The 20728-nt window shown below is 36.1% G+C and overlaps 2 protein-coding genes across 3 annotated transcripts in view; one reads left to right on the top strand and one right to left on the bottom strand.

The window, feature by feature from the left end:
• LOC127865674 (uncharacterized) overlaps positions 1-20728 on the bottom strand; it is a 323557-nt gene that overhangs the window by 183512 nt on the left and 119317 nt on the right. The window lies entirely within an intron of this gene.
• The window catches only part of LOC127865677 (uncharacterized), a 45335-nt gene continuing 27662 nt past the window's right edge, over positions 3056-20728 (top strand). Inside the window, exons 1-7 of one of the 2 annotated variants that reach the window (XM_052405600.1) lie at positions 3056-3218; positions 4996-5078; positions 9029-9732; positions 11191-11288; positions 13048-13123; positions 15154-15284; positions 16593-16704. In XM_052405600.1, coding sequence (XP_052261560.1) covers positions 3210-3218; positions 4996-5078; positions 9029-9732; positions 11191-11288; positions 13048-13123; positions 15154-15284; positions 16593-16704 — 1213 coding nt within the window. In that variant the 5' untranslated portion in view covers positions 3056-3209. The remainder of the gene's footprint in view (positions 3219-4995; positions 5079-9028; positions 9733-11190; positions 11289-13047; positions 13124-15153; positions 15285-16592; positions 16705-20728) is intronic. The other variant, XM_052405599.1, reaches the window with a different exon arrangement.

The following is a 20728-nucleotide window of genomic DNA, read 5'->3' as shown; positions in this document are numbered from 1 at the left end:
ACACGTAGAAGTATATAAAAACTAAAGGAAAGAAGCATACTTTGTTGTGTGTGTATTGAGGTATTCATCGAGCACATTACAGGTAAGGCAAAAGACGCGTTTTAACAGGTGTCCACTCATTTTGTTATTGTAATACGCAGCATGTATGCTGAATAGGCTAAGAACATAAAGCTTAAAAGTTTGTTTTTAGCTCACCTGTGCACAACGTTCACATGGTGAACTTATGATATCACCGTTTGTCCTTCGTACGTCGTCGGCGTTTACCTTGTAAAACTTGTGGGGGCCATACTCACATAAACTTAATAAACTTTGTCAAAACATCTACCCAAATGTTATCTCAGGTGAATAAGATACTGTTTCACATGGATTCAAAACTATGTAACTAGGTAAATTTCAGTATAAAGAAGTGAAACTCCAGCTGCTGGAGCAGTATTGAATTCTTATTATAAACTATTAGTGGGCCCTTTATTTAAGGCAAGTGACCGATTGGCCAAACAGTACAAAACAGCACAAAACAGCTCAATACAAAACAACATAAACACATAAGAATAAAGCTGGGGTCAACGCCTTGGAACGGTCAATGCAAAGCATTTGGGGTTTAAACCGGTTTTAGAGCGCTCAACCTCACACTTGGCCCAGCAATATTCATGATACATTTAAGTGTACCTTTACCCTCATAGCATTGTAACTCAAATTAAACAATAGTAAAAGGGAATTATAACGCATTCAATTTAATTACCATTTAATTACTCAATGGTAGGAAAGATACCAGAGCAACAGAGTTACAACTTTTTGAGGAACGATGAAGTGAAACTACGAACAAGTGTCAATTACATTCCTTCTTTACAATACAAGATTTAAGAATATAGCGTCATGAAGGTAATATTTAAGATCATCAGCGCGCAAATACAGGAAGAAGCAGCAATAATGGGTGTAAAAGATCCATATTACAAGAAAAAAGCTTGTTAACAATCTATAGGTCACATTTAATGCCACATCATTATAAACCCCAACATTTGTACCGATGATATTTCGTCTGAAAACGAAAACAGTACCGGCAAATTGAAAAAACGGCCAGCTGGGAGCAGGGCAGTTATCCATATATGACATTAGCAAAACCTTTGCACTCTTTTAAGTCACACGCATTGCCTAATCTGCATGAGAGGGAGAGAGTTTCTTGCAACATTTCTTACAATTATATCTTTGAATAGTTTGATACTGCTTGAAATCCTTTGAAAAACATGGCCACCGGGCGGCGGGGCACTTTTCCTTGTATAGCTTTAGTGAAACTTAAAAAAATAATTAGAAGTCATATGGTTTGTCCAATGATCATGAAATTTGTATTTGTGTAGAACATATGTTCTAATGATATCTCAGTTGAGTTCGAAAATGGTAACGAATCGTGGAAAAACATGGCTGCATAGAGCTTTGTTAGTTTGCCTTGTTAGATTTTTGTAAAACTTAAGGAGTGACATTTATTTTCCAATCTTCAGGAATCTACCTCTATGATATCTCGATTAAATTTTAAACTGGGTCGATTTGGGGTACAATCTGGGTCCCGTTGTAAAATTTAAGTATAATCGTGTGGCCACTCTACAGACGAAATTGTCCAAAAATTATCAAATTGGCTAGATCGTTTGTCTAAATTATTCCTTTAACAAGTCTAAAACGTGGTCATTAGGGATTAAACACTCTAGGAGACGCATGCATTTCCCAATCTTAATTGAATTTGTTGAGAATGATTGTCCAATGATCGGTCCTGATTTAAACTGGGTCTAGAAGTATCAAAAATAAGATCTCTATTTCAAATTAAAGAAAACGCGTGTTGAAACTCTAGATGCAGTATGTATTGCCCGATCTTCGTGAAAATTGATATTTCCAATAATATCGCCGCGGAGTTTGAACCTTGGTTTCCAAGGATGAAATTAAAAGAAATTTTTTTGAACACTCAAAAGGCCCCATTATTTGCTCAGTTTTGATTAAATGTGCTCAGAACCTTTATACCGATAGCATTTGGGCTGAGTATAATGTAAATTACTTTAATATATGTTTCACGTTAAGCTTCAGGATGAAATCGGTGTTTATTACTGGTAAACATAGTTATTTATCCAATAACGCATTTGTGCTTCACATTTGTTCTCGGCTTATTACTACTTTTTATGATAAATCATCGGGGAAAATAAATGAATATTGTAACTATGCAAAAACAGTTTTAAGCATTCAACATAAACATCAGGATGTGAATCATTTTAGGTCTGTTCGAATAAATAAATATACAGACACAAGCAGGCTCTGAGACGCCATATATTACACTAAAAGTGCACACATGTGACTCCTACCATATCCAATTAAGTATAATACGTTGGAGGCGGTACGAAATGGAAGACGTATAAGTAACGGGCACTATTTGACATCTTTCTTTTTCTTAATATAGTAATCGCTACAATGCATTAACTAGTTTTCGTAATCAAACGCAATGCTAGTATGCGTGAGTATCATTCCTTGTTTATTTTAAACTTTGGTAAAGTGAAATCAATCTTAAGCTAATGTTTACAACATATCTTTAAAGGGACAAAGTCGATGAAATAATGGATTGCGACTGCAAAGTTAATTATATTGTTACATTTATGCACTTCACTTAAACACATTCATTAGGTTAATCATATAGACTATAATACAAATAGGAAATTATAGAAATCACAAAGGAAAATATCAGAAAATAAAATAAAACCACTAGAGGACATTTAACTCATCGCTTAGGAGCCAGAGGAAGTAATGAAGGTAGATATCACATTGACATATTGCGCTATCATGTCTGGGTAATTAACCTGTCGAACATATGGATATACAGAATACTCACTATTGTTACATCAAAATATGATTTAAAAGGGCCCTGAAAGGCCTCATAATAAAATGATTATTTAACAGAATGATTAAACTATTTTCTCATGATATCCATAGAGCTGTATTAGCTATTTCTTTACATTGTTATTTGTGTTAAAGTTTTTTTTTCCAAGAAATTGCTACTTTTTGATCGCTAAATAGGGCCCTTTTTTGCTGTTTGTAGACCTATTTTGGAGGTCTTATGGTGTTTCAAACGAACCGTTATAAACTGTGACCGTACTGACCCGTATTAAACTCATGCTTCCGGTTAAATGTACATGTAAACAAGAAAGTCTCTCAAGTTGTGTGACATAAATTTACAGCTAATGCAAAAGGTACGTGGATGCAATTATTATTTAAACATAAATTTTAGTGAGCTTAGGACTATAAATAATCTATGCAATCGAAAATAAATGTTTTCAGATTTAATTTATTTTGCAAATGGAACACAATTTGTCGAAGTTAAAATTGTGAATATTTTTAATTAAAAAATGCTAGCATGTGTATCCGTAGTATCGGTCATCTTAATGAAAACATCTTAATTTTATCATTGAAACGATTAAAAACAAACATATTTAATATGTCAAACTATAGTTTAATGTGTATTAATGGGCATAACATGAAAAATCATTTAGGTTTTACAAAAATGCTTAAAAGACGTAGTCCCATCAGTGCTCCAGCTAGGATTTGAAAAGGGCAGGGGGGCTTTTTTGTTAAAAGGGCACTTTCGACGCGCAGTATTTTGTCAAAAGTGCACTTTCAACGCGCAGTATTTTGTGAAAAGGGCACGTACGAGCACGCGGGTGTTTCTGGAATGCTTCCTATTGCATGTTAATTTATATGTTATAAATAATTGTATTATTCCCATTATTATTAAACCATTCAAATATAATGTCTACAATGAGGATTAAAGTAATTACAATGTAATAAGAGATTTATGAATAATCATATGTAAAAAAAAAAAAAAAATATCTTTTTTTGGGTGGGGGCAGGGCGGAGGTTCAGGAGGGCAGGGCGCGGTGCCCTTCCATTTAGGCCTAGCTGGAGCACTGTCCCATGTACTGATGTAGTATGCTATATTGTAATATGTTGGTTGAGTCGAGGGTAATTAGTCCAAATTTTTGACACTCTTAAATATAAAGCTACTTTTGATATGGCTAATATTTGGAGCGTACAAAGGGGGAAAGATCAAATTAAATTATTAATGGTGGGAATTTTTCATTCTTTGTCTATATTGTTGCGCAAGGATTTTGTGCGCAACATTCAAGCCCCGATATAAGACACTTAATATCAACGGATTGCAATAATATTTACATACCTGTGTAGATAATTCATTTTTATGTCCCCCACTATAGTAGTGGGGGACATATTGTTTTTGCCCTGTCCGTTGGTCTGTCTGTCTGTTTGCGCCAACTTTAACATTTCGCAATAACTTTTGCTATATTGAAGATAGCAACTTCATATTTAGCATGCATGTGTATCTCATGAAGCTGCACATCTTGAGTGGTGAAAGGTCAAGGTCATCCTTCAAGGTCAGAGGTCAAATATATATGGCCAAAATCGCTCATTTTATGAATACTTTTGCAATATTGAAGATAGCAACTTGATATTTGGCATGCATGTGTATCTCATGGAGCTGCACATTTTGAGTAGTGAAAGGTCAAGGTCAGAGGTCAAACATATTTGGCCAAAATCGCTTATTTTATAAATACTTTTGCAATATTGAAGATAGCATCTTGATATTTGGCATGCATGTGCATCTCATGGAGCTGCACATTTTGAGTGGTGAAAGGTCAAGGTCATCCTTCAAGGTCATAGGTCAAATATATGTGGCACAAATCGCTTATTTTATGAATACTTTTGCAATATTGAATATAGCAACTTGACATTTGGCATGCATGTGTATCTCATGGAGCTGCACATTTTGAGTGGTGAAAGGTCAAGGTCATCCTTCACAAGGTCAAGGTCATCCTTCAAAGTCAAAGTCATAAAGGGGGACATTGTGTTTCACAAACTCATCTTGTTTCATAATTTATTACGTTTTGCACGATTAAATTGAAATAGAATTGAGATATTATAATCATGAGACACATCTTTTTTTTTTTTTTTTAGGGGGAAATTTTGGTTCTGAAAGGGAAAAAAACCAGCCTAGTTTGGTGGGGGAAGACGCCGATATTCGGCGTCTGTTATAGAAGGTAAAAACCCCCTGGCTGTATACCGTCCTCCTATGTAACGTAGGATGTAAGTAAATAAAACAACACAGACAGAGGTGCGAAAAAGACATGCATAAAAACTTGTTGAAACTTAGAACAGTGAATAGAAACTGCACCATATCTGTTTATATGCTTATTAAATCGACAAAGATTAGCATACTAGATCTAGTTAAGTAAAAGTCAGTGTTAAAAGCTCATGTTAAATAAAATTACGCGTACACGTTACACCGTAATGCCTTCTTCTGATTGGTTCATATTCAAATCAGTTTCGTGACATGGCTACAGGTCAGTGATTGGTTTGCGATTTAAGCAGAAGTTTAACTGAAGAATTTATGCCTTTCCAACTTCAATTCGACGATATTTGAGGTAAAAATGGACTTCTGAACTAAAACTGAATGAGTTGGTCATGTTATTTTGCAATTTTACGCAAATCGATAAAAATTTTAACTTTCTGGTTTCCAACACATTTTTGACTTTCCCCTGATAAGACGTTCCAAAAAATTTAGCCCATATAAAAAGTATCTCTAAATTCTTTGCGCGTCTTATAAATAAGACTAGAGGGTAATTATCCCCACGCTTTTTTAAAAGCGTGGGGATATTGTGGTTATCTCTGCCGTCCGTCTGTCTGTCCTGGCCACCATCTCCTTCTACACTATTAGCACTAGAACCTTGTAATTTACACACATGGTAGCTATGAGCATATGTGCGACCCTGCACTATTTGGAATTTTGATCTGACTCCTGGGACAAAAGTTATGGGGGTTGGGGCGGGGCCCGGTCAGAGATTTTCACATTTTTTATGTTATTTTACATAAACTTCTTCATTTCTGCACCGCTTTACTTCAAATTGATACTGAACCTTTCTTATGACAATACGGTCAATCTAAACTATGCATGGCCCCATAACAAAACCTGGGGCGCCCTGCCCACATACACCAAACCCACCCAAAAATGCCTTTTACTTCATTTCTACACCGATTCACTTCAAATTGATACTGAAATTCTCTTATGACAATACGGTCAATCTCAACTATGCATGACAATACGGTCAATCTTTAATTTTCTTAGCTATGCATGGCCCCATAACCAACCCTGAGGCGCCCCACCCACATAAGCCACACCCATCCAAATTTGCCTTTTACTTAACTAATTCATTTCTACACCGATTCACTTCTAATTGATACTGAACTTCTCTTATGAAAATGCTGTCAATCTCAACTATGCATGGCTCCATTACCAACCCTGGGGCGCCCCGCCAAAACAGGCCACACCCACCCAAAATTGCCTGTCACTAATTTCTTCATTTCTACACCGATTCACTTCTAATTGATACTGAACTATTCTTATGACAATACGGTCAATCTCAACTATGCATAGCCCCAGGGCCCTCAATCTGTCAAATCCACGGCCGAAATTCGGCCGCATTCACCCCCTGAAAAGTATACTTTTTTCCCCTTTTTTAGATAGATGTCTCATGTTTATTATATCTCAATTCTATTTTAATTTAATCTTGTCAAACATACTATATTATGAAATAAGCAATGAATATAGTGCAAACATGTACAAATGTAATAATTAGAGAGTAAGTTAAAAATCCCCCAAAAAGGGAAACGCCGCGAAAATTCCCCCTGCTATGGGGGTAGCGACCCACTTCCCCTAAAATGGATTGAGGGCCCTGAGCCCCATTACCAACCCTGGGGCGCCCTGCCCACATAGGCCACACCATTCCAAAATTGCCTTTTACTTAACTAATTCGTTTCTACACCGATTCACTTCTGATTGATACTGAACTTCTCTTATGACAATACGGTCAATCTCAACTATGCATGGCCCCATTACCAACCCTGGGGAGCCCCTGGGTCAAACATTCGGCGTGGGGATACGCGTCGGCCTCTGCCCCGTCATTGCCAGTTTTCATAAATTTGTTACATCTCAAATATTTTATAAATATATGACCATGAATCATTACAAAAATAATTATTAACCTTTTGTCTTATGATTTCTTACCTTTTTTCCAAATGTTTATCGTCTGTTTACATCAAAATAATCAACTATGTTGACTGTGTCAAACCAGCAAATTGAAAGTAATGTTCTGGTTGAGTTGTGGGTTTTGATTGGCTATTCCAATTTCAAGATTTGCTTGCTGTAAACACTCTTAACAAAGACATTGCAGAGGAGGTTATTTTCTTTGGTGATTACCATTAGCATAGAACTCAACAGTGACAAGTTTATCGTGATTTTTTTAAATCAAATTATAATCCACTTCGTGCTTTGTTAAGTAAACAACTCTATCGTGATGTATTACATGTAAGCATCACATTCAATAGACATATAAGCAATTAAATCAATGGCTTTATATGCTGCCATCATCATTCTACATGAGGTTCTCAGTGCTCCAGCTAGGTGTAAATCAGAGGGCGCTCCGCCATGCCCTTCTGAAGCCCTGCCCCTCTGACGATCCGCTCTGCCCCTCTGACGATCCGCCCTGCCCCTCCAAGCATCCGCCCTTACCAAATATGATTATCAAAATGCCCTTTTCATCTGATCTGCCATCATTGCAATTTACATAACGAATTGACATGTACCAAATAACGTATGAACATGATCCAGTTTCAGCCGGTTTAAATGCAGACGATTTATTTTCCAACTGCCCTCCTAGAGTTCTTCACGCAGCGAAGGTCATTATCAGCAAACTATATAAAGTATTGCCAGATTAATGGATACACACATTGTCGATTTTGATTTAAACAAAACGGCTGTGCTCTATTTCAAACAGAATTTAATTGATTAAACTGCCTAAAGGCCCTATAAAGGTGACAAATCCAATTATTATGCATAAAAACTGGTCTTATTTTTACTGGATTTCAGTTACTCTTGCATAAAAAATGCTAATAACACAGCTTAGGTGCAACGTTGTTAAGAATTATGGAAGATATTATATATATATATATATATATATATATATATATTGTTTTTTTGATAACCTTTATAAATAAAATATGAAAACAATTTTTAAAAAAATTGGTAAATGATTACGGATCGTCACCTTTAAAGGGCCGTTAAATAAACAAATGACCCGAAGTATTTCGCAAAAATATGCAGTTTGCAATTGAGTGTTTCACTATGAATTATGTATCTATCTGTACGCCGTTAAATGCACTTACATGGCGACTTACCAACAAACCTTGAGTTTTGTTTATCCATTAAGAAACTATTTATATAAAAAGATAATGGGCATAGTAACAAACCTAAGCAACCAATCAGATGGGCAGATAAGATATGAGAAACGGTGTACATGATAATCAGTATCATACTCTCATGGAGCTGCACATTTTGAGTGGTGAAAGGTCAAGGCCAAGGTCGTCCTTCAAGAACGAAGGTCAAAAAACAAAATCCAAGGAAAGTAAAAAGCTTTAAAGGGATAATATTTATATTTTATATCATTTGGCAGGTACAGATCATCATTTTCACAAGGGAAGTAATATTTTTAAAGGGATATAATAAAAAAATATATTTTTAATTCAAAGCGGCGTAGTATTGCGTTTCTGACAAACACTTCTCTTGTCTTTACTGAAATTCAACGATCTTTTTTTGTCTGTGCTTCAAAGTTTTTATGCAAAAAACATTATGGAAAGCATGGGTGTATTAATTTTTGCATAAAAATTATGATAAAGATGCTGGACGTTATAATCATATGGACACATCATAATTTTCCGGCACTTTTTTCAAACACAGAATCAACAAGATATACATGAGCTCTGTTGATTTGAAGTTAGAATTTGTTAACATTGTGTGAACATTAAAATTTGAAAGTGTACTTCATATTACAAATTTAATTATGCTCATTTGAGAATTATGTTCTTTATTTGTTTTAAGTTTTTTTTGTGTAATGCTGCCCTTGAATTAACATGTTTCTCTGTAAATGATTTTCAGAATGACACGTAAACGGAAACGCCCTTTTTTGTATGCAACCAGGGAATCTGAAATGGTAAAGTCAGGGATAGAATCCAGTGACAAGGCAAGTGGGTACGTGATAATAAAATCATGTGATACAACACCAAGTGGGGTAAACGCTACGTTGGCTGGGGTAAATTCAAAGACATTGACGTTAGATGCAGCACAACATGACTTCAATTCTGTTTATGTCAAGATTGAGACTGATCAAGAGTATAATCTAGCTGATGGCTTTTATTCTGCATGTGCCCAATCAGAACAGACACTATGTGAAGAGATACTTCAAGATCTCACAAAACAAATTGGCATTGATTCTCAATTTGCCCAATCAGAACAGACGCTATGTGAAGAGGTACTTCAAGATCTCACCAAACAAATTTGTGTCGATTCTCGATTTGCCCTATCAGAACAGGCAATATGTGAAGAGATACATGTACTTCAAGATTTCACTAAACAAATTAGCGTTGATTCTCCATTTGCCCCATCAGAACAAACACTATGTGAAGAGGTACTTCAAGATGTCTCCATACAAATGAACGTCAATTCTGGATGTGTCAAAGCACAACATTTAAATAGGAATCAAGATTGTGATATACAAACTGTCATTAATTCTGAATGTGTAAAGGAGCTACAAGTGGATCATGGCAGCTCAAGCGATTCAGAGGGAGAGGAAGATGGATCCGGTATGCTTCTTTTGTTGAATATCCCTTCCCTTATCCTCCCTCTGCATGGAGGGCACTATAAAAGAAATTAAAACATAATTTATAAACCTGTAATGTCAAAACAATTGTTTTCTACTACCGGTTTAAGCATAATTTTGACCACATTATTTCTCATTTAAATGTGTTTGATAGTAACCAACTTTTTACTCAGTTGTTTGAAACATTCTATGGTGTAGAATTCAGTAAAAATTGTACAAAATGTTATCAACAACTAAATTTATTGAAAACAAGTAATTCAAAATGGAGTAAGTGTTCGATACTAAGTCACCCTGACTGAGTAAAAAGACCCTATACAGTGTACATTGCAGTGCTCCAGCTAGGATTTGAAAAGGGCAGGGAGGCCTTTTTGTCAAAAGGGCACTTTCGACGCGCAGTATTTTATCAAAAGGGCACTTTCGACGCGCAGTATTTTGTCAAAAGGGCACGTTCGATCGCGCGGGGTGTTTCTGGAATGCTTCCTTTTGCATGTTAATTTATATGTTATAAATAATTGTATTATTCCCATTATTATTAAACCATTCAAATATAATGTCTACAATGAGGATTAAACTAATTACATTGTAAAGAGATTTATAAATTATCATATAATGTAAAAAAAAATATATATATTTTTTTTTGAGGGGGGCGGGAGGGCAGGGCGGAGGTTCGGAGGGGCAGGGCAGAGGTTCGGGAGGGCAGGGCGCGGCGCCCTTCGATTTAGGCCTAGCTGGAGCACTGCATTGTGAAATATTTGTGGTAATGACATTTCATATTTAAAGGTTATCAAGCATACTTGTATATGGTTAGAAGATTTACTAGAACCCACAGGAATCAGTAATTAGCAAGAACATTTGTAATATATTCCATAAATGTTTATTCATAATTTGGACAATACATGTACATATAGATTTTTTTAATTAAATGTAAAAAACAAGGTTTTATCCATTTGCGTGCATATTATAATAACATGAAATAACGTGTTCAGCTCCCAAACCAACAGTCAGGATAATTTGTGAATTTGTGGCTTTTTCTGTTGAACATTACGACATCCATAAACTTAAAGGATGGAAAGGACAGTATAAGCAATGCGAGTAATTAGTGCACTAAGGAATAAATGGTCAATGGTTATTTGCAATTTGTGGTAAGTAGTGAACATGCTTTTGCAAGGATAATTTTTACAGGCTTTTCTTCAGGAATTTTTGTAGACAATGCAGCAAGGCAGCGAGACAGGGGATCCCCCATTTAAAAGATTTTTCTGCTGATAATGTTCCTGGATTTGAATTATTCCATAAATTAAACAATGTCGAATACCATTTTGTATGAAACAGAACTTGAAACATTATGCGATGTTGTGTTAAGCTTTTTTCTGACTTCTTTTAGTTTCATAAATCAAAGACATACAACAATAATCAAAATATTAGTCTTTATTTCTTTTTCCAGAACTGGAGTTCCACAGTGATGTTGAATATGCTCCAGAATGTATAGAACGACATAACCTCCAGCTAAAAGTGACATTTTCAGGAAATAGCCCCAACCAAGTAAGAAACAAGAAACATAATTCCTTAGCAGGCCTTTTCCTGGCGTATCTATAGATCTTTAAAACCTTTTCCCAAACTGAATTTGGAAAAAAATATTCCTAATTTGAATTTTATTTTTTTTAAAGAAGTGTAATTACAACGATCATTTTATCTGATTTTTATTGCAATTATGTCTAAAAAATTATAACTTTTATTTATTAAATTTTGGTCTTCTAATTTTAATTTTAATAAAGAGTTATTATGCCCCCCTTCGAAGAAGAGGGGGTATATTGCTTTGCTCATGTCGGTCGGTCTGTCGGTCCACCAGGTGGTTTCCGGATGATAACTTAAGAACGCTTGGGCCGATCATGAAACTTCATAGGAACATTGATCATGACTCGCAGATGACCCCTATTGATTTTGAGGTCCCTAGGTCAAAGGTCAAGGTCACGGTGACCCGAAATAGTAGACCCGAAATAGTAAAATGGTTTCCGGATGATAACTCAAGAACGCTTATGCCTAGAATCATGAAACTTGATAGGTAGATTGATAATGACTGGCAGATGACCCCTATTAATTTTGAGGTCACTAGGTCAAAGGTCAAGGTCACGGTGACCCGAAATAGTAAAATGGTTTCCGGATGATAACTCAAGAACGCTTATGCCTAGAATCATGAAACTTCATAGGTAGATTGATAATGACTGGCAGATGACCCCTATTGATTTTCAGGTCACTAGGTCAAAGGTCAAGGTCACGGTGACCCGAAATAGTAAAATGGTTTCCGGATGATAACTCAAGAACGCTTATGCTTAGAATCATGAAACTTCATAGGTAGATTGGTAATGACTGGCAGATGACCCCTATTGATTTTCAGGTCACTAGGTCAAAGGTCAAGGTCACGGTGACCCGAAATAGTAAAATGGTTTCCGGATGATAACTCAAGAACGCTTATGCCTAGGATCATGAAACTTGATAGGTAGATTGATAATGACTTGCAGATGACCCCTATTGATTTTCAGGTCACTAGGTCAAAGGTCAAGGTCATGGCGACCCGAAATAGTAAAATGGTTTCCAGATGATAACTCAATAACGCTTATGCCTAGGATCATGAAACTTCATAGGTACATTGATCATGACTCACAGATGACCCCTATTGATTTTGAGGTCACTAGGTCAAAGGTCAAGGTCATGGTGACCCGAAATAGTAAAATGGTTTCCGGATGATAACTCAAGAACGCTTATGCCTAGGATCATGAAACTTCATAGGTACATTGATCATGACTCGCAGATGACCCCTATTGATTTTCAGGTCACTAGGTCAAAGGTCAAGGTCACAGTGACAAAAAACATATTCACACAATGGCTGTCACTAAAACGTAGAGCCCATATGGGGGGCATTCATGTTTTACAAACAGCCCTTGTTCTAAATGAGTTTTTCTCAAATCTGTTGACTTTTCTCGTGCAAATATTCCCATTTCACAAATTTTTTCCCAACATGGTCCGGAAAAGGCCTGCATAGTACATGTATGGCAATGGGTTTAGATACAAGTAGCCTTTATTCAGGTTGATAAGATTAGCACACTTACTATGTAGTCGAAATGTAGTCGAAAAGATCTACACAATGTTTATTTTGCTTGTTTAAACAGAAATTAAGTGTTTAAATTTGTAAATACATTTTTTTGTACATGTACCGATCATTAGCACAAGTTGTATCATTTGGCTTTGCAGTGTAAGATGGCTTCTCTTACTTCCTGTTTGATAAATATGACTTGTTTAACAGGGTTTCTTCAAGCTGTTTGATGGGTTCCAGTTGACAGACCAGTTCATAGACGCTGATATTCTTGTTGTTAAGGCTTGTAAGTATAATTTTTATGAACATTTGTGTTTGAAAACATACAAATGTGATCTTTGTCCATATTGCTGTTAAGGGTAACTACATCTGAAATGACTGAATACATCATTATCACAATACTACTAGGCAGACCCATGGTTTGCAGTTGTAGTTATCCCCACGCTTTTTGAAAAAAAGGTGGGGATATTGTGGTGATCTCCGCCGTCCGTCCGTCCGTCTGTCCGTCTGTCCGTCCGTCTGTCCGTCCGTCCTGGCCACTATCTCCTCCTACACTAAAAGCACTAGAACCTTGAAATTTACACACATGGTAGCTATGAGCATATGTGCGACCCTGCACTATTTGGAATTTTGATCTGACCCCTGGGTCAAAAGTTATAGGGGTTGGGGTGGGGCCGCGTCAGAAATTATCACTCATTTTTTTAGGTTATTTTACATTTACTTCTTTATTTCTACACCGATTCACTTCAAATTGATACTGGACCTCACCTATGACAATACGGTCAATCTCAACCATGCATGGCCCCATTCCCAACCCTGGGGCGCCCCGCCCACATAGGCCACACCCACCAAAAATTTCCATTTACTATAATTTTTTCATTTCTACACGGATTCACTTCAAATTGATACTGAACTTTTGTTATGACATTAGGGTCAATCTCAACTATGCATGGCCCCAATCCCAACCCTGGGGCGCCCGCCCACATAGGCCACACCCACCAAAAAATTCCATTTACTATAATTTTTTCATTTCTACACGGATTCACTTCAAATTGATACTGAACTTCTCTTATGACATTAGGGTCAATCTCAACTATGCATGTTCCCATAACCAACCCTGGGGCCCCGCCCACATAGACCACACCCACCCAAAATTGCCTTTACTATAATTTCTTCATTTCTACACTGATTCACTTCAAATTGATATTGAACTTCTCTTATGACAATACAGTCAATCTCAACTATGCATGGCCCCATTACCAACCCTGGGGCGCCCCGCCCACATAGACCACACCCACCCAAAATTGCCTTTTACTATAATTTCTTCATTTCTACACCGATTCACTTCAAATTGATACTGAACCTATCTTATGACAATACGGTCAATCTCAACTATGCATGGCCCCATTACCAACCCTGGGGCGCCCTGCCCACATATGTCACACCCACCCAAAATTGCCTTTTACTATAACTTCTTCATTTCTACACCAATTCACTTCTAATTGATGATGAACTTCTCTTATGACAATACGGTCAATCTCAGCTATGCATGGCCCCATTACCAACCCTGGGGCACACCTAGGTCAAACATTCGGCGTGGGGATACGCGTCGGCCTCTGCCGCGCCATTTCTAGTTTTACTATTGTTTTTCTCTTGTTATTAATGCACTGGCCTTTTCCTAGCCATCCTGGGAAAATGCAATTTCTGGATTGGGATTTTTATTGCGAAAAGTCCACTGATTTGGGAAAAGCAAATGTAGTACATATACATGTATATATCTCTTTATAATTTAAAAATTCATATTATTTATAAAAAGTCACATAAATTATAGTTATAAACTTTGTAAAATTGGAAGTGACATGAAACTGAGATATGATAATCATTAGATGACTACTGGATTTATTTTTTTATTGTGGACTTTTAAAAACTATTATTGGAAATAGGTCCATTTGATAGTAGAATATATAATGAACTCCAGGAAAAGGTCTTAATGGTGGAAAGAAAATTTGTAATTCATAAATTATACCATTAAACAATTATTGCAAATAATGTCGTATACGTTTGAGTAGGTCTACATTACTTATATTGTTTAAATGTTTGTTGCCTAAGTGACTGGTAAAGTTTTTGATGGGAAAAAAGATATATATACATATAAGTATACAATACATGTTTATTGGTGCGGTATTTAATATTTTATTGAACTTCCAGCTTGTTAAATACTAGTCTGTCATGATAAACTGATGTCATTCAATATAGAGAAATGGGAAAACCACAGTTATGTAATATTCCCGATTTTGATATTCTGTAATTATTTAGCTGGCGAAGGAAACACACGGACATCTACCCCAACTATGAAGTTTTTCAAGAGTTTGCTTGGAAGAAAAGTAAAAATTGTGAGCAAAAATTGGGTGAAAGATTCACTTCTGCATGGATCAGTGCAGGATATGGTAAGAACTGTTCCTGGTGCCAAGACAGTCATGTAGACTCTGATTCTGTTTATGTGTTTTTAGTTTGAGCGCTCAATTTGAGCTATTGTGGTCAGCCTATGTCCAGCATCCAATCCATCGCCATGCATTTGGCACCATTGTCATGCATATGGCGTTGTGCATTGTTAACTTTTAGCTTATTACCACATTAGAGGCCATAATTTTACCTTAATATTTGCAACATCTACGGAAAGTTTGAACTTGGTTCAAGTGAGGTTAAAAAGGAGCTCACAAGTTCAAACCTTTTAAAACTCTTGTACTTTTCTGTTAGGTACATTTACATATGTATGGCTCAATCTTAGTGAAACTTGTTCAGAGTGTATATACTCAGTATCTAGGGAGGTTGTATTCTTGGTTAACCCTTTCCGACTTAGAAGCAAAGTGAAAATGGCAATGTGCAAACAGCATAAAACCAGAACAGCCTGCAAGCAACTCACAGTCTGTTCAGGTTTTATGCTGTTTGCTGCCCATCAGTATCTTAGGCTTGGAAATGAAGCCTTTAAAACTGAAGTTATTAGCTAAGTGAAGTTGTCAAATGTTAAAAAACCTTTAAACACTATTAAATAATTTATCTGTGACCTAATAATGTCTTTCTTTAAAGAGGAGGGCCTGGGGGAATATAGATTTACACCTGTCTGTTGGTTGGTTGATTGATGGTTGGATGGTCGGTCGGTCTATACTTTAATTGTTTCTGCAAGATATATAGAGTTCTTTGAACTTCAACCAATCAATTTGGTGTAAAATGTAATGATTAATTGATTGGAAGGAAGAATCCTATATATTTTAAGGTCAATAAAGGTGCTCTCTGTAGAGGATTGGACAGGAAACACGCTAAAAGTTATTGTTTTAGCCAGTCGGCTCAACATTTAACAGTTTTGTAAAAAAACAGCAACAGGAAAGAAATGATATCCAGCTTCTTTCCAGAGAGTGCACTGGTTGGTACATGCCTTTTCACTTTGGTGAATACCTGCATCTAGTGCATGTGTGTTTGGTTCGTGATCACTATGGCTGACATATTGGCTTTCTCTCTTCCTTTCAGAACACAAGACCACAATAAAAGTGGATGCCTTTCAGTAAAACTAATAGCTGCAAATTGAATCTTAAATTCAAGATAAGTTAAGTTATGTAACGCCAAGTCCTCACATTATTTAGCTTCATACGCTTGAGGAACCTTACAAATTTCATAATGCACGTTCAGTGAATAAAATACTTTGCTTTATGAGAGTTTATTTTGTGTATGATGTGTCAGTTTGGCTTCACATGTTTCAGACTAAATATCTTGTGAAAAGAATTGCACCGTATGGAGAGTTGTCTGATAAAGAAAACTTCCAGCCATTTGAGTTCAAGATTGCAGGCACAGACTTGATCAATATTACAGAAGGTAAGGGGATATTTCAGGCGTGGACTGGACCAATAGTACATAAGGTAAGGGGATATTTCAGGCACAGACTGGATCAATATAATGTAACAAAAGGTAAGGGGATATTTTAAGCACAGACTTAGTGTTTTTCCCAGGCCATTTTAGCGTGGCGAAAAGTCACGCCGCCCTCACGGTTAGCCACTCTGCCCTTTTCAAAAGGCAAATTTAGCCACGCGCCCTTATCGATAACATCTTTATTGCCGTATGACCTAACTTGGTCCGCAAAATCAGCGTCCTTGATTGTCTGTGACGCTCCGACTGTGCTTGATTTACTCGAGAGACATCAACGTCTAATCGACTATATTAATTGAGCAGATTTAATCTATTACAGTGCTCGATTTATAGGTAGGTCTTACTTACTGCTCCAAAGCCGTGAATTAGTCACGCGTGAATAACCCTGTGTCAGTATCAATTGATAATGCCGGAGGCTATGTTCTACCAAGCGCACTTTTCGGTCGGCAATGTGTACTCATCCACGATAAAATCATTACTTCAAAGACTTTTGATGAAAAACTTGATGTTATTTTCATGGCAATTGTGCAATGCATGCATTATTCAGTTATATCAACACAAATATTTTTACGCATAATTACATTTAAAATCACAAACAAATTTATTCTTTATCGTTTTCGTCTTTAAGATAATTAGATCTAATTATTGAAATAATTACTGAGACGTATACTAATTTAACAAAATGCGAATCGCGTATACGATTTAACGTTGCTATGCGCACCTGTCGCTTACATCATTTGACATTTTATCAACATGGAGGACTATACAGAATTAAATTGTGACTAGACAAAAAGGCAAATAACGTCTTAAACGATCAAATTAACGATGGAGGTTTTACATTAAGACGGAATTAATGAAATGTCTGTGATAATCAACCAGCGCCCTCACACTACTTTGGGGGAAGGGGTCTGCAGCCCTTTGGAGGGGGAATTTTCGCGGCGTTTCCGTTTTTTGGGATTTTTTTACTTACTCTCTCATTATTACGTTTGTACATGTTTGCACTATATTCATTGCATTTTTCATAATTTAGTATGTTTGCAAAGATTAAATTGAAATAGAATTGAGATATAATAATCATGAGGCACATCTTTCTATTTAAAAAAAAAAATATTTTTTTTAGGGGGAATTTTTCCCCCCAAAAGGGGAAAAAGGTATACTTTTCAGGTGGGGGACTGCCGCTGAATTTTGGCGGCAGATTTAATAGATTGAGGGCCCTGGACAACGATGCATAAAAATGTTTTAGATAGCAACAACATTATTTATTTATTTGTAATCTACTCGGTGGATGTATGTCACAGAAACGAGTGTTTGCATATTGTTAGCGATCAATTTACTCGCAATGTTATTTTTAACATCTGTCAAGATTATTGTTAGAAAATGGGATAAGACAAACATGGTTTCATTTATATGTTAGTGGATCTGTGTATAATCAGATTCATATGCATATATTGCTTTATTATGTAAGTCGTGCTGTACAGTTTATTGAAACAGCATGGAACTTAAATGTACATTGCAAGGTAAATATATTAATATAAATCATAGTAAGTTAAATACATCTATTACCATTAAATGTGCTTGTTTATATGTTATTTTTTCCACAACTGCTTCTGATGCGATTACATATTTCCCCCTAATTCAGGTATTCAGGGAACGTTTTTGCCCTTTTTTGCCTAAACTGCGCGCTAAAATGCCCTTTTTGAAAGTAATGCGCCATGCCCCTTTACCCTCCTGGGAAAAACACTAACAGACTGGATCATTACAGAAGGTAAGGGGATATTTTACTTTCACAAAATCAGTTTTTAGTAGAACTATTTTAAAAATAATGAATTATAAATTGAGAGCTTTTTATGCCCCCGAAGGAGGGCATATAGTGATCAGTCCGTCCGTCTGTCTGTCTTTCCGTCACACTTTGCGTTTAGGTTTTGCGTTTAGGTTTCGAAAACTGCTCATAACTTCTATGTCGCTTCAGATAGCAACTTGATATTCTCATGGAGGTGCACATTTTGAGTGGTGAAAGGTCAAGGTCATCTTTCAAGGTGAACGGTAAAAAAAACAAATCAAAGCGGCGCAGAAGGGGGCATTGTGTTTCTGACAAACACATCTCTTGTTTAATTATAGGAATAATGGATTATTAGTTCATATCTTGATTGTTTAAAAGGATTTTTTATGCCCTCATCATGTAAAATATATCAGCAACCATATAATGTTTTGGCTACATGTAGAGGAAATGGAACTCCAAAAGGATTATCAGAAGAATTTCTTTTTACTATTTTTTTTCAAGTCAAGTTAATTGGGCTTGAACAAAAACATGTTTTGTGTCTGGTAACCTTATATTATTTTAACTGCTGACTAATTTTTTTTGTCCTTTATGACATTTTCTGAGTTTTTTGGATTTGTTTTTGACCAAAGTGCTTTATTGTAATTTTTTCAAAACAATATTTTTTCATTCTAAACAGTTATACTTATAATTGTATACCAAATTTAATTTGTTCATGTGATGTGATGTGATTTCTAAAAAAAACCTGAAAATGCTTATTTTCACAGTTGAAAGTTTAGGTCACTGTTACTAAAAATTAACTACAACACAAGTGAAAACATTATTACATACTAAATCCTGAAGAAGTTAATATATGATATGACCATAATGATACAATTTGATCAACACGTAAGTATTTAGGTTTTTAATTTTCTGTCTGTCAGTCATTTCCTCTGTTCCTATTTCCATCTTTCTGTTTTTATGAATCACTTTTTACATACAAAGTTATCACATTACTGCTCTGACTGAACTGATCAACTTCGGATTTGGTTTTGAAACATTATACATGTACATTGATAAATGAAGATGAAGGTGAATATTAAGGTAATTTTTATGCCCCCCTTCTAAGAAGAGGGGGTATATTGTTTTGCTGGATTTCGGTGTGTTTTTCGTTTCAAATGAATAACTCGTCAACCAATTGACCAATTGGCTTGATACTTCATTTGCCGTGGACAGTAGATGACCCTGATAGAAATTGGGGTCAGTAGGTCAAAGGTCAAGGTCTCTGTCACAAACAGTATGAAATCATTTGCAATCAATAACTCGTCAACGAATTGACCAATTGGCTTGATACTTTAGATGTGCATTTGCTCTGGATAGTAGATAACCCCTAATGAAATGGGGGTCACATGGTCAAAGGACAAGGTCACAGTCACAAGAAGTGTGAAAATCATGTCCTATCGATAACTCGTGAAGCAATTGACCGATTGGCTTGATACTTCACATGTGCAGTGGCTTTGGACAGTAGATGACCCCTTTTTAATCTGGGGTCACTTGGTCATGGTCACTGTCACAATAAGTGTGACAATTGTTTCCGATCAGTAACTCATCAACAAATTGACCAATTGCCTTATACTTTACATGTGCATTGGCCTTAGACACTAGACGACCCTTATTGAAATTGGAGTCATTAGTTCAACGCTATGTTTTTTTTTGGGGGGGGGGCACATGTCTTCGACTGCGGAAGTCTTGTTTATTTGTGGTTCTTCAGTAGGGGACATCTTTTTTGTTTACAATACTAACATAGCCCTAATTTTCAGTGAGTGAAGGAAAAATTCTGCAACGTTGTTCATAGTACACATACCCAGTAGTATATTTTTTTATATAAATTTTATCTGCACAATCAAGAATCATATGTACATAAAAACAATAAAAGGAAACTTCTTATGCTGCAAAATAGTTGAATTATTGTCTTATTGTATTTTTTTAATTAAGAAGTGTGACAGATTGTTATTATGTTCCAAGTTGGGTGGCATATAGCAGTCTGACTGTCCATCCGTCTGTCCATCAGTCCATCCGTCCAGCATATGGTTTCCGAAAGTTTTTTTCTGTAACACTTTTGAGATCTGCATGATTTTTTTGCATTTGTGTGCATGAGATCCAGATCAAGTTTGAGATTAATTGCAGTCAATTGATTTGTGGTGAAGTTATGGGCAT

The sequence above is a fragment of the Dreissena polymorpha genome, chromosome 2 (genome assembly GCF_020536995.1).
Source record: "Dreissena polymorpha isolate Duluth1 chromosome 2, UMN_Dpol_1.0, whole genome shotgun sequence".
In the NCBI taxonomy this organism is placed as follows: Eukaryota; Metazoa; Mollusca; class Bivalvia; order Myida; family Dreissenidae; genus Dreissena; species Dreissena polymorpha.
The sequence above is the reverse complement of the archived record's forward strand: the minus strand, read 5'-3'. Positions and strand labels throughout refer to the sequence as shown.